The sequence below is a fragment of the Bradysia coprophila genome, unplaced genomic scaffold (genome assembly GCF_014529535.1).
Source record: "Bradysia coprophila strain Holo2 unplaced genomic scaffold, BU_Bcop_v1 contig_232, whole genome shotgun sequence".
Classification (NCBI taxonomy): Eukaryota; Metazoa; Arthropoda; class Insecta; order Diptera; family Sciaridae; genus Bradysia; species Bradysia coprophila.
In genome coordinates, this window is record NW_023503493.1 from 5,309,274 (window position 1) to 5,323,885 (window position 14,612).

At 41.4% G+C, this 14,612-nt stretch overlaps 1 protein-coding gene across 1 annotated transcript; it reads right to left on the reverse strand.

The window, feature by feature from the left end:
• Window positions 1-2,482: 2,482 nt before the first annotated feature.
• LOC119076007 (nuclear factor related to kappa-B-binding protein) lies at window positions 2,483-12,642 on the reverse strand. Its single transcript, XM_037182587.1, has 6 exons — window positions 11,090-12,642; window positions 10,861-11,025; window positions 7,300-10,777; window positions 6,139-7,235; window positions 5,904-6,072; window positions 2,483-3,141 (listed from the first exon to the last, which is right to left on the reverse strand). The coding sequence occupies exons 1-6, from the start codon at window positions 11,852-11,854 to the stop codon at window positions 3,059-3,061; spliced, it is 5,757 nt and encodes a 1,918-aa protein (XP_037038482.1). The 5' UTR covers window positions 11,855-12,642; the 3' UTR covers window positions 2,483-3,058.
• Between the last annotated feature and the right edge of the window lie 1,970 nt (window positions 12,643-14,612).

Sequence of the window (14,612 nt, forward strand, 5' to 3'; positions counted from 1 at the left end):
TGCAAGGTTCAGGGAGCGAATCTAGACAGTCGGGCTTAACTTTTTCTGGGTTCAGCAGCGCACTTTGGTGAACTTTTATGAGTACTTTAAAAGTTCGCAAAGCAAAAAATTTTATCTCGCCGATTGGCTTCAGAAATCAAAGATGCAGTTTGTAACGCTACATTACATTACATTACATTACAATGTAATGTAATGTAATGTGCAATGTGTAATGTAATGTGTAATGTAGATGTAATGTTGGATTTCTTTAGTTATTTAGTGATATTTCTTGAGAGGGCTTGGAAAAGTGAACGAAAGTACGCCGTTCAGCCCAAAAAGATTAGGTCCATGTCTTCAGGATCGCTCCCAGGACTTATTGAAACACGTGGTTTCTTAGTATCACATTTAGATTTATGGAATTATTCTAGCGATTTAAAATTAGATTTTAGTGGGTTCAATAGCCTACTGTGATGAACTTTTGCATGTTCCCCACAAATACGCAAAGCGCAAGGTATATATTGCCTAAAGACCTTGGAAGTGGAAGTCTGGCTTTCAGTTAAAATTAGTGTGGTGAACTTGCAGGACAATGTTGTGTGTATTCGATTTTTGTTAGCGATCAACTGAAATGCTACTATATTGTCAATTTGTTTTTGTTTGGCAAAGTCCAAGTCACAAATTGTGTGTCGTATTCGTATTTTGCAGTATTAACTCGGCGAGGATTAGTTTGTTGAAAATTGGAAAATTTGGCGTGTAGGCTTACATCAAGTTTGTTGTCAGAAATGTTCAGACTGAAAATGTCAACTTATTTGAGAATTTTTTAATTCTTTTAAAGAATGTGCGGTGACACACGGCCTAATTGTACTGAATAGAATCTTATGCGTTTTTATTGCCTTTTCCCGCATCTTCATCCTACATCCTCCCACATAACATAATTTGGAGCATTTCACCTAACCATATACTCGATTACCTCAACATAACAAACAGGTTGTAGGTAATTATAAATGGGTAAGCACAACAGGCCCACTGTAGGCTTAGGTGCAGGGGTTCGCCCCACCCACTCATACTAAACTAAACGGAGTGAAGTACGGATTAACGCATTCACTTGAAATGTATTCACCGCCAAGAAAAGTGCTAAACGTTTAAATGCGTCAACAGCCTTAGGTTTAATTTCCGCTTACCAATTTTTGCTTTGTTTACTTGACTTAAAGTATGGTTTCCTCTCAACAAAAAGTGCTCCATGAGAAAACAGTGAGAGAGCGAGCTGACAAGTAAACAAAGCAATTTTGTCTCTCACATTGAGTACTTCCACCAAAAATTCTGAGTATTTCATGAAGTGATTAGAAAGATGTAGCCGCTGAAACACGAGCCGACACAGATTTCTGCAAAGAGCAGGTGAAGTCGCTCGACAAATCAAAGAGGCCGTTCTACAATCAATCATTTCGAAAGTGAGTCCAGTCTCCAACCAAAATTAGTGGAAACGAAAAAAAAAAATTGAACATTCCAAGGTGGAGGAAAACCGAAAACCATAAGAAAATCAAGATGACTTCGCCGAAGAAGAACGATACAAAATGATTTCGGTTAAGAAAATGTTTTGCAGTTGGTACTCGAATTTCATTGTTATTGAAACGCGAAGATGGTAAGACAGATGGTAAGACACGAATTAATTTGTAACTGACTCAGGTAAATCAGGTTCTCTGATTTTACAGGTAATTTCAATGAAGACTATGTTCAACTATATTGAGACAAATTTAGTAGCTTAGTCCGGCTACAAGCCGACCGACGGTGGTTGTTGTTATTTTTAAGTTGTTCATGTCAAGTTGCGGGCCAGTGCTGTTATTTTTGGACTTACGTTCATTATATAACTTGGAGGATCAATAGGTGCTTCTGTCGGTAACACTTTGTGCTACCAAAGTTTCAACGTTCATATCCTTCTGGTCGTGTGCAAAGGCGCCAGGCTTGAATGTGTCAGGTCAAGTCAGGTCAGGCTAGCTCACGTTGAGTACTTTTTTGGTAAGTGGAAATCAAGCATTAAGCATGAATCACACTACACTCCGTTTACTCACCGTTTTCAATGAAAACTGTTCTCTATTTCTATAAACGGTGAGTAAACGGAGTTTAGTGCGCTTCGTGCTTTAAGCTCTCAAGCATTTACTCCGTTCTGACCTAGACGTGACAGTTCGTTCCAAAAAATTGAAAAGAGGCGAAATTATGTTCTAAGAAAGTGTCAATTAAACGGAGACCGAAACGACGTGAGTGCGTGACAGGGCCTATTTTACGGAAACATGTTTCTCAAGTTTTTGAAAGTTTCCAAAATATTTCTGAAAAGTTTTCTAAAGTTTCTCAAAGTTTCCTTAAGTTTCTAGAAAAGTTTCCTTAAGAAACTTTAAGAAACATTTTGGAAACTTTCAGAAACTTGAGAAACATGTTTTCGTAAAATAGGCCCTGGTGCGTGAAGCCTTTCAGAACGTTGCCTACAAGCCATTGAGTCAACGAAATCAAAATACGAACCGTTATTGCCATAATTTTAGTATTATATTCAAATATCATACATGTACATCAGCTACACGCTAAATTCAGTAAATCTAAACATTAAGATGGGGGGGAGGAGGGTAGTAATTACTGCGTGTAAAAATGAATTGTTTCTCTTTCCATAATTTAAATTAAGTCTTAAAAAATAATTACAATTGATGTCATTTGCGTTCGATCCCAAACGGTCTACGAAATAAAATTGAGAAAAGCACACACCATTCTCCTAGCCTATTATAACATTCACATCATGCTCTCACCACTTTCAATTCGTCGATTGATTAATCATTTTTTGTTTATTTTTTATTTACATTGAGAGGAGAATCGATAAAATTCGAATTTAACTTATAAAAAATCAATTTAGATTATTACTTCCAGCAGTATTAGGTGTTGTTGTTGTTGTGTGTATGATGCATGCCTTTGAATCGGTATTTTTGCAAACACGAATTTTTTGTTTTCTTTATTTTGCTCTTTCTTTGTCACAATATGGGAATAATAATCTAGCTCGCACTTACCGTCTAAAATACACAACATTTAAATACTACTCTTAATTCTAGCTTTCGCCACTGTTTGGCGGCCGAGGTGCTTGTGGAGATGATATGATTTGGGCAAATATCTGACGATCGTCGTTTGTTCCTGTAAAAATGTTTTTAAAAAAGACGGAGTTAATGTACTGGCAGTTGAGTTGACGTTGTCATTCACAAAAAGTCGATTGTCTTAAGCTGTTAGAAAAATGATCGTTGACTAGTCCCATCCCAAATAGAAAAATTTGGTGTTCAAGCTAATGAAGTAATGACAGATTACGTCCTCTTTTAAAATTGTTTATTTTGCCACGTGTGAGCGCTGAACTGCATTCACTAATTCATTTAAAACTAAGTTCAAAAGAGATGCAAGATTTTGTGAGAGAATTTCATACGCTTACTCTCTGAAAATCCTGCATCTCTTTTCCACTAAGTTTTTAGCCCCGTACGAAGTACGAAGGGGCTTATAGGATTACGATGCCGTGTGTAATTGATGGAATTCGAAGCAGACGGTAAGGGCAAAGTGTTTGCCTATGTTCATAGATGACGAATCCGCAATAAAAATTTGGGCCGTCTGTCCGTCTGTCTGTCACGTCGATATCTTGAGTAAATCAAATCCGATTTCAAAAATTTTTTTTTTCCCTGAAAGATAGTCAAAATAGTGAGGCTAAGTTCGAAGATGGGCATATTCGGGTCGGCCCTTCGTGAGTTAGGGCCACCTAAGTGATTTAAGGTCTTTTGGTGATATTTATGGCAAAATAAACGATGGAAATGTAAATGACACGGCAAATGATAGGTATTGTCAATACCAATCCAGGAAAAAAAAGTTTTTTAAAATCGGGTGAGTGGACCGTGAGTTAGGGCCTTAGAAGTGAAAAGCTACTAGGGCCCTATGTGTATTTTACATACAACTCGAGTAAATTTCATTCGTTTTTCGTAATTTTTGTGTCATTTGGAAGGTAATCAAAAGCCGAATAGAATGTTGTTGAAAAAAAAATTAAATTTGGGTCCTCGGACTAAGGCCGCTACTAGGGCCCTATGCGTATTTTACATACAACTCGAGTAAATTTCATCCGTTTTTCGTAATTTCTGTTTCATTTTGAAGGTAATCAAAGGCCGAATAGAATGTAGTTGAAAAAAATTAAATTTGGATCCTTGGACTGAGGCCGCTACTAGGGCCTATGTGTATTTATACTCAAGAAATTAAAATTTTAGGGCTATTTGAAATTTTTGTTTTATTTGAAAGGAACGTCGTACGGGGCTTCGTAATTGCGCTATGCGCAATTTCTAAGATGTACACATTACATAATAATTTTACTTTAACTACTTTAACCGGCGCATAGGCTTACGGTCAAAGTAGGGTGACAGACGCACTAGGTTCACGTACGCAATAGATATACGGGTTTGTACGGGGCTCAGTCGCAGCAAACGCTCCGACTGTTCTGATGGCTCGTTTATGTGTTGCAGAGTAGTGGAAGGCAAGGGCCACAATCACACAAAGCAAAATGAGGGATTCTTTTGAAAAACAACCGCCTGAAATTGGACACTTCTTCAAGCAGAACATGCACTTTTCCTATAGAAATTCCTCCGAGGCCAGGAAAAGTACAATGTCGTGTAGGGTGTCATTGGAAAGGTAATTGCATGTTCTTTCGGGGCAAATAGGGTCTTGTTGAGTTTAATATTCGTCCACACCAAATTAACTTATGAGCAGTTCAAAACAGTGGTAAAAATTTCGGCCAACTTTAAGTGGGTCCTCTGCATCCGAAAAGCAGTGAAAACTTCCAAAAACTGTTTTCCTGGGTAGAGCCTCGATGAAAGTGCCGTTAAGGTGTAAATTTGAGATCAAGTTCTCCTACTCGAAGAATTCCAATGACACCATACACAACCTTGTACGTTTCCTGGCATCGGAGGAATTTTCATAAGAAAAGTGCGTGTTTTCGGTTTTCGGCTCTAGTGACAAATACCTACTCGGGCAGGCTGTTTTTCAAAAGAATCCCTCAGTACGAAGTTTCCGGTGAAATGATTTTAAGCGCTCCTGTCAATGATGTAATGACTCACTTTCTAGTAGTGTGGTGAGTAAAAAGACTTTACACGCTGCAACTCACTCCCATTTCTATGGGCTTTCGCGGGCTAAATAATTTTCGCAACTTTTTGGACTGTTTTATTTGACACTACAGCCTTGTCGTCAAAACAAAAATGACCATACAGTGATGCCACCTACTAATTGTATCAAACACTAGTCGACAAAATATTCCCAGAGATTTAATGGTTAAGTTATAGGGATACGCTTACGCTTGCCATTTGGTAAAAGGGTAAGACGTTCTGGGTCAAGGATACCCCAACAAGCATAAAAAATGAAGTTCACTTCACACAAACGACAAGACTAGGTCATACCAATAGAATAGATGGTTTAAAGTGTTGTAAAGTGTTGTTTAGTTTAGATTGTTTAAAGTGTTGTAAAGCGCCGTATGCGAGCAGTCTTTTTTTTCGCTTTGAATAAATAAATAGATTTAAAAAAAAAAAAAAAAAAAAAAAGTTGTAGAAAAAGACTGTCCATTACTCCATTGCTAAAAACTCTATGGGCTACGTTGGACAGTTACCGAAACGCTTCACACTTTGCTGGCGTATATAAGATCGAATTAACCGAAGGTCATTTTGGTCGATGTTTTCATGCTCGTGCACCTTATACCCAGTCCGTAAAGTCTGTCTCACACCAGTCAAACAACAAGGTGTTGTTAATGGTGGGGAACATACTTGGATGAAACGAAAGTAACAGTCGCGACAATTCGGCTGGTGATACGCTTAATGCCGTCCACGAAAGAATAACGAACGAATATCGAATACAAAGGCTAAGACCACTGTTCAACGTCGACTTACCTTTGTTTTGCTGTTGAATCGGAATAACTTTCAGACCTTGCAGAGATTTCAAATTGATCGCCCCGCCTTGGAAATTTTGTGGCAAAATAATTTGACCTCCACCTTGAACGGTTAGTACCACTCGCTGTTGTCCCGATGATGCAACGGTTTGCGGTACTTTGACGGCCGTCTGTAAAACAAAAGAAAACGAAAAATTGAAAGGAAATTGTCACGAGCATGCGATCATTGAACGAACCTTAACGCCTTGCTGTAAAACGATCTGTTGTTGCTGATTACTACCAGCGATTTGATTCTGTTGGGCAGGTGAATGAACGCGTATCGTTTGGCCAGCGGTTCCCAGCATGACTGTCCTGCCACTACTGTTGCCAGCCAAACTATTTGTCACAGCAATTTGATTCGGTGATTGGAGACGCACTACTTGATTACCAAACATAACAGTTTGCGTCTGCGATGTCGGTTGTTCGAAATGGGACAGCACATTATTTTGCACCTTCAAACCGGACTGTCCACTGATCACATAATTGGTGCTATTCGAGCCGGATGTGCCTTGCTGTTGCCATATAACATTTTGCTGCTGTGTGGTTCCAGTTTTGGCTGTTTTACTCGCTATGATGATCGGTTTACCGGCAAACTGGGCCACATTCAAATTCGATGCGTTCACCATGCGTATGCCCGGCTTCAAGCGATTGCCGGGTAGAACGCTTTGCACACCTAACACTTTGGTAGCGTTCACTAGCTGTTGCGGCGTTATCGATTGGACTAATTTCGGTTGTTGTTGCGTCGAACTTGCCACGCTTTGACTCTGTTGAATTTGTTGTAAGATTGTTGCTGGACGTGCTGCAGTAGCCGTTTCCGTTTTCACAGCTGATGCCAACGTCGTTTGCACGGTCGACGATGCAGCCTGTGTCGTTATCAATCGTTGTGGTTGAGCCAATGAAATCAAATTTCGTGGTTGCGACACCACAGCGTATTGTGTGATTTGTGAACCGGGTCCGCTAGCCAATTGAATTAAACTCGTTTGACCAGGTTTCGCGCCAGCCACTCGTAACGTTGTGCCGGGAGCGAGTCCTTGTTTCTGCAGGATGCTATCGAGAGAAATGATTTGTCCGGCAGAATTGGTGAACACCTTGGCCATTACAGCATTCGATGATGTGGTCGCTCGAACTGTGGACACTGGATGGCCACTCGACGAAACGAGTGTAGCTGTTCCCGGTTTGACGATTCGAGTTATGGTCTGTTGTGGCTGCTGCACGGACGTTGACATCGATTGAGGAACTGATGCAATGATCGTTGGCACTTGGCTTGTAGCATTTGACGTGAGCAGTGATGTTCCTGGTGGACGGCGAACACAATATGTAATGTCAAAAATCGATGAAAAAAATCTCGAAAATCTTACCTGGCTTCGGCGAACCAACTGGCTGTTGAATCAACGTTGACTGTTGCTTCTGAATTTGTTGCAGCACTTGCTGCTGCTTTATAATCAGACTTTGTTGTTGCGGTGAACCAGTCTGCTGAACTCGAATTTGCTGTTGTTTGATCGATTGCAAGAGGCTTTGCTGCTGTTGTGGCGTTAGACTGGCAGCCGAAACACGTTGGACTTTGCCGGGTTGTTGGTTCATTTGATGGATTTGAATGATTTGCGAATTGATTGGATTTGAGTCGGATGGCGTGGATGTGGTGGAATTGATGGATGCGGCTATTGTGGGCGGATTGGTGACAATTTTTTGAACTAAATTTGGTTGCGAAACGATTACAGTCTTTGACTGTTGCAGCGTTTGTTGCGATTGCATAGCTGCTTGGAATTGGGAGCCTTGTATTTGGTTGGACTGCGTTGAATTTACAATCACCGAATTCGACGACACCAAACTGATCATGTTCGGGCGCTGGCTTTGTTGCTTTTGTTGTTGGGAAATTATGTTCTGTAAAATTTGCCGCTGCTGAACCGGTGACATTGTTGTTCCTTGGGCTTTAACCGTAGTTGCCGTGAGTTTTGGCTGCTGTTGTGCCCTGATTTGAACTTGAGCATTCGGTGTGTTGGAACTGAGTAGCTTCTGTTGTTGTTGAAGTGTGATGTTTGCCGCGGCCACAGATGGATTGATTAGACTCTTACCGGGTTGCACACTTCGTTGGATCGGTTTGAGCACTTGTTGTTGTTGTTGTTGTTGTTGTTGTAACAGCGACTTTGGTGCTGACGTACTCGTCAGAGCTGGCATTGTAGTTTTGATCAACTTAGCACTCTGTTGATTGATTGCCGCTTTGTTGATCGGCTGATTAAGGCTGATGTTGATGGGAATAATGAAATTCTGGTTTGACGGTGACGATTGCGGTACCAACGGTGGCGGTTTGATGATTTTCTTATTTGTTACGTAGAGAGGAGGTTGCGACTGATTTTGATTGATTAGAATCGACTGTCCCGACGTCATTGTCGTCATTGATTTGCCGGGCACGGTGAACGCCGATGAAACGTGCACCGTTTGGATGCCACTGGATGTAGAGACTTTGATTGGGGTGGTCGACGACAACGCCGTGGCAGTTGTTAACGACGACATTGCATTCGGTAAGTTTGATGACGGTGTCACCAACGCAGGTACTTGCTTCTTGGTCTTTTGATTGATAATCTTTGAGAATTTATTGTCCACAATCAGACTGGGCATTTGCGGCGAGTTTTTGTTCACTAAAATCGGCGTCGTATGTGCTTCCAGTGACGCTTCCACATCGATATGTTCCATTCTGTCCATCTTCTGGATGCTGGTCTGTTTGATCGGAACCAATTCGGCTTTGATGGCAGGACTTTTCGACGTTAGTTTGTTGAGCAGTGGTGGCTGATTCGATATTTGGACCAATGACGGACTCTGGATGGAACTGAGAGCCGGGAGTTGGAACGACGGTTGAGATGAAATCAGTTGAGCGTCGGATTTCAGTTTCGGTTCATTGGTCACAACCACCTGCGAGGATGGTAATAGTCTAGCTGTCGCCTGGATTGGTGTCGATGGGAAAAGAACATTGGGCTTAGTTTGTGGCAGAACTGTTGCAGTTCGTGTAATGGGAACCAGAACCGATTTCTGTTGAATGTTTGGCACAACGTCCGTTGGCTTGGCAATGACACAGGCTTTACCAGTTTTGATGGTTTTGATTTTCCTCGTCGATTGTTTCTTGTGCTTACTCTTCCCTTGGAATTGCTGATGCATTCGCTCAAACTCCTCTTCCGTTCGGTTACGGTGCAAATAAATCCAAATTTTGCGCTTCGGATCATACTTGACGCACGGATCATTTTCCGTGTGCATCCGGTCCAATGCACCGCTGACAATGGTTTGCAGCACATTATCGGCCGCCTCCGGATTAATGTACTGTGACGATCGCAGTAGTTCGCAGATGTCAGCTCTCGTTCCTTCACCATTAGGTAGACGGGCCGTAGCATCTCGCACCAATGTCAGAATTGTCACGAAATTCGGCCGGTCAATCGTTAGCATATTGTGACCGCGAGCTTTGGTAAACGCTGGCAGTTGAGTGTAAATTCCTTTCACCGGACCCACCACACTTTCGTAACCGTGCATGCGGTACGTAAACGACATGTGAGGATTTTCAAATCGACGACGTTCTTGCTGACGAAACTCTTCGATTTCGGCAGCGCTCGCCTTTCCAACAGTCCAAGTGGTTGGACAACGTGGCGGCAATAACGGCGATAGCGATCGATCGGCAATCGTTCCACTGTCATTCAATTCACTGCCGCTGTTGTATTTACCATGCGACAACTCGTTCAATTGCATGTCATCGTCGTCACTGAAACCGGATTGTGTGGCGCCCATTTCGTTTCGTCGGTTCAGCCAGTACTCACATAACGGACTCAAGTGCTGATCACTGTCCCGTCCGGCACCGATCCACTGATAGATGTGCATGCTCTTCTTGTACTCCAAATACGGAACGAAATCTTCCGGCTGGTCGGCAAAGTCACCAGCCAGAAAGTTTATCGCCGATGAGAGTAAGCTGAACCAGTCGTCTGCTTGACTGTACCAATCGTTCAAGGCAGTTATTGGATTCGATAGCCATGACGACACCTTATCTTGCAATGTGTCCATTGTCGTTCGGTGGTATTGCGTCGAGCAGAAAATGTCTCGGATCAACGAGAAATAGCAAACGTGCGTCTCCTGCATCAATTCGGGCGTTCTGTACACAATTTGATTATCGTCGACGTCATTGACGATGTCGATGTTCGAACAGTCTTCCAAATCGATGGGCAGATTCATCATATCAATGCCGTCCAGATCGGATAGTGTAACGGGCTTCGCCGAGCTGACATATTTACTCATCGTGGTTATTGATGGTGTAATGGTCGCCGGTTCGGATTTTATGCTAACAATCGGCTCATGGTGGATGGTAATGTTTTCCTCTTTGATACGAACCGACGAACTGTTTGCATTCGAATGGCCTAACGGCACATTTCCGCTCAGTTTCATTTTCTTGGCCATCTTCTTTGCCATTGACGTCGAATTCATTTTCCGTTTCGCCTTCGGTCCGTGATTGTTCCGGTGTGAAGTGGCCGATTTCGATTCGGTCGGTGATATTCGCTCCTGTTTTATGTCCAAATCGTCGTCGCTGTCACTGTTTCCGGCTTGCGAATTCATTCGACCGATCATCAGCAGAGACTGTGACTTGTTCAGCTGTTGCTGGAATCCGGAAATGTGATGTTCCGAATTGTCGAGCGGTGACGATGCAGCCGTCGTGGAATTTTGCGGTTCAGTTTTGATTTTGATTGCCTTCTTGGTGGAACCCTGTTTGGATCCCTGAGCTATTTGACGTCGATGGCCGGCTGACAGTTGCGTTCTCTCGAAGATGTCGTTGAGATTAAGGCCTTTCGTATCCAGTTCGGGATGATCCTGCCGAGAAAAAGAAACGTCAATTCGGGATTAGTGTGAATCGAATAGAAAAGCAACGGAAATGACTTGACTGAGAGACTCACCGATTCTTCAACTTTCCGCTTCCGATGTTGCTGTATAATCTGTCGGTAGAAGTCTTCGGACAAAGCGGCTGTTCCACCAGGTCCAACCAAATGATCTAATGTACCACCTTGTGACGATAATGTTCCCAGTATCCGTAATTCAGCACCGGGACTTGCAGCTCCACCCTGAATAGAATCGGTAGCATTAGTCCTCCGTCCGGCAAGGAAAATTTTCCATCAGAAAACTTACCTGAATGCCACTGAGATGTCTTCGTTGCTTCCTTGACAATTGGGCCGGTGGTCCCTCTGGATAATTTTCGTCATCCGTCAATGACGGATTCAATCCAACGTCCTCGGAAATGACGGTAATATCTTGAAAATACCGTTTCTTTGCGCGCATAGCCGCTGCACTGGTTGACAATTTATTGGTTCCATGAATGACTCGTTCCACTTTGAGCGTTGCTCCGTACGGTGATTCGTAGGCAGCTTTCAGTAACCGTTCTCGGGACAATGCCAACGATTTGGCCAGCCGGCTCAAGTGTTCGCATTCCTGGAATTTCTGTTCGCGACGCAATGACTTCTGGATGTTCGACCGAAGTCTCGATATGTCCGGTTGGAAATTGCCTTCTTCCAGATTTTTCTGGAAATCACGTAACGGCGACGCACCGAATCGATGAATTTCGTGTTTGAAAAATCGCTCTACGGTTGCATCCTGTTCACGTCGATTGACCAGCGGGTCGGTGGTGAAATTTGGTAGAAAACTGACTAAATGATCTTTGATCGGCTCCGGTAAATTGTTCCATGTGTCCAGAGAGAAGAATTCATTGAAAATATTTACATTGTCACATAGGCCTTTCGGCAATTCCAGGTGTTGCTTCAGTATTCGAGCTGGTTCCAAAATAACGTTCGATGTTTCCGAATTGCTGTCGCTATCCGATGACGAGGTATCAGCATTGCTACCGGAGGAACAGTCCGAGTCAGACATTATACTGTCGTTTGCATTACATTCATCCATTTGACGTGCACAGTGTCTGGTGAATTATTATTTACAGGGACCGTGTAGCTCTGCGGAATTCGCTAAATTTCAACTAAATTGTTAGCGTGAGTTAGCAAGTTCTCTGTGTTAATCGGTCGGATACAATAAATAAAGTCGGCTTACAGTTCGCACTTAACGTGCCGGAGAAGCGTAATGTATTCGAATTCGGTCAATAAACAAAACAAAAAAGAAAACTCCGAAGTGGTGTGCCACTGTAAACAGAGCTATTTTAAACAATTTTAATTTGAGGTGGCGTCGACAAATCACTTATGAATTATTCGCACGATATTCGCCCAGTAATTCTCACAAATCACACAATATTTATCAAAAATCAGCGAAAAATTACGTTCAAACAATTCAGTTTAGCGACATTTTTTGATCGATTAAAGTCTCACTCGAATTCATATCAATTGAATGAAGTATTTTGCGTTACATCACTTCACGAACAAAAACCATTTTAATTATCATTTTGTCGTTCTCGTTTATACAGAAAAAAGTGTTGGGTTTTTGGTTGCAAATAATTTTTCTTCAAACACACGATGAATGTCAAACTTGTTAAATGCAATCGAAATGTCAAATTTCAGCTCAAATGATGGTATTTTGATCGATGGAATAAGATTTGTTCACGGATTTATGTTGCTGTGCCCTTTGCCAATTGTATGAAATTACGTTGCTTCGCGTACATTTCCATTATTTTCTACATTTTTTTACTTATTCGCTATTTGGTTTGAAACCTAATTTTTTGACTGAAGCGGCGCTGTCGACGCCAAGCGATGCAACACACAGCGCATACTTCATGTTGTTGCTGTAATATCGATGTTTGGAATGGGAGCGCTTTTACATGTTGAGTTGAATCCACATGGTGTTCGGTGTTTTGTTTTTGAGCTCTTCCAACGCACTTTAAGCAGTGGTCTTCTAAATAGAGTACTAAAACGGAAGAGTGTATCAAACAAATTTTGGCACTTGAAAAAATCTGGAAACATTTTTCATACAAAATAGTACTCTATTTGGCAGCTGTCACTTGAACCACTTTTGCTTGAAGTGCGTTGGCTCTCGCTCCTCACACGATTTGGTTTTCACGTTTTTTAGGAACATATCATCTCCTCATTCCAAGGATAGTTTGTTGAACTCACCGATTCCTGAAATATTTTTAAACCAAATAAAATTAAACCAAACAACTTACGAGAAGTGTCAAAAGTCCAAGTATCAAAACTCTTTTATTTAGTCGTTTGCTTAATTTCCGTAAGTAATTTTATGATAAACGTTTTATTAAATAACATTTCCTTCTTGCTTAAAGGGGCTGAGCCAATTAAAACTCTTTGTTTATTTTAAATTGCACGTATAATGCGAAAATTTGAAGAAATAACATTTCCCCTTTAAAACACTCTCCATCATAACCCAGGTAAATATAATGAAGAGGTAATGCCATTCAGACGCGCGGTTTAGAACATAAGTTCGATGCCAATGACATCATTTTTACAATGGTTAACTACGATTTACTTGTATTTCACAAATTATTTTCACTATCTCACAACAGATGACCCGACTTTCTATTCCATTTTTGGCTTTTAATAAAGGGATGAGATGGCGTTTGTATCGAACTTTCGTGTCACTGCATAATCTGATTTGGTTATATATGGCATTACGTCCCCACTATATTTACGTTGATTTATAACAGTATATTAATATAAACCTGTACAAATTTGCAAACTACACAATAATGAGAAACGTCATACGTTTAGCAATATAACACGACCTTAAATTAACGTGTAAGCCTTTGTTCTGTCACAAAGGCTGTAAACTACTTTTTCCGTGGTATTTCTACGAAGTGCAAAAGAAATGCTTAAAAAGTTTGGGTTCAACATCAGACTCACATGCGAAAAATTTGACAATATATCTGTCTATTAACATTTTTGCATGGATAAATTCCTCCAAGGTTTATCCCAAGTTACTTCCAAGGCTAAATGAAATGTCAAACCGTCATCCATAGAGCCATAACATTATTAACAATACAATTGTCAAAATAACAAAGAAAAGTAAGATGTGGTTACGGTTCTATGGGTGACATCGGTTCGTGTTCGCTTCATTTTGTTCGGCTTAATCTTGCTTGGAAGAACCCTATACTGATACAGATAAACGGGAGACCAAGCGGGAGACACTGGACGATAATATGGCTGGTTGTCGCAAAAAAAAAATTCACATCTTGTGATGATTATCGTGGTGAATTTGCTTTTATATTTAAAGCATCAAAAGTGGTGTGTTCCCGCTAATTTCTAATAAAATGAAAATGGTGACCTCCGTGACCTCCTCAAAGTTTACAGCCTAACACTTTGCATACATTTTTCACGATCTGTGTACTAAAGTTGCACAGATCGGTGACAAACAAAGTATATAAACACTGAAGGCTGAAAGTAATGACATCCACAAAAACCACGGAACCCTAATTTCGAGTAAATCAAATTTTTCAAAATTATTACCGCCGAAGGTAATGCATACGCGTAGTCAGCGGATCACGGAAATTACGGGGCCAAACTTTCGGGCTATTACGCCAAACGGGACAGATGCAACAAATCTTATATTCATCCGAAACTTGGATTCCATAAAGTTTGTGTGCGTTCGCGTTACCTTCAGTGTTTACATACGTAGGGTGAAAAATCATAGAGTTACACAAGAGATGTGGCATGGTGGCGCTGATGCTAATCGGCACCCAAAAATTACATGGGCACCCGGGGCACCC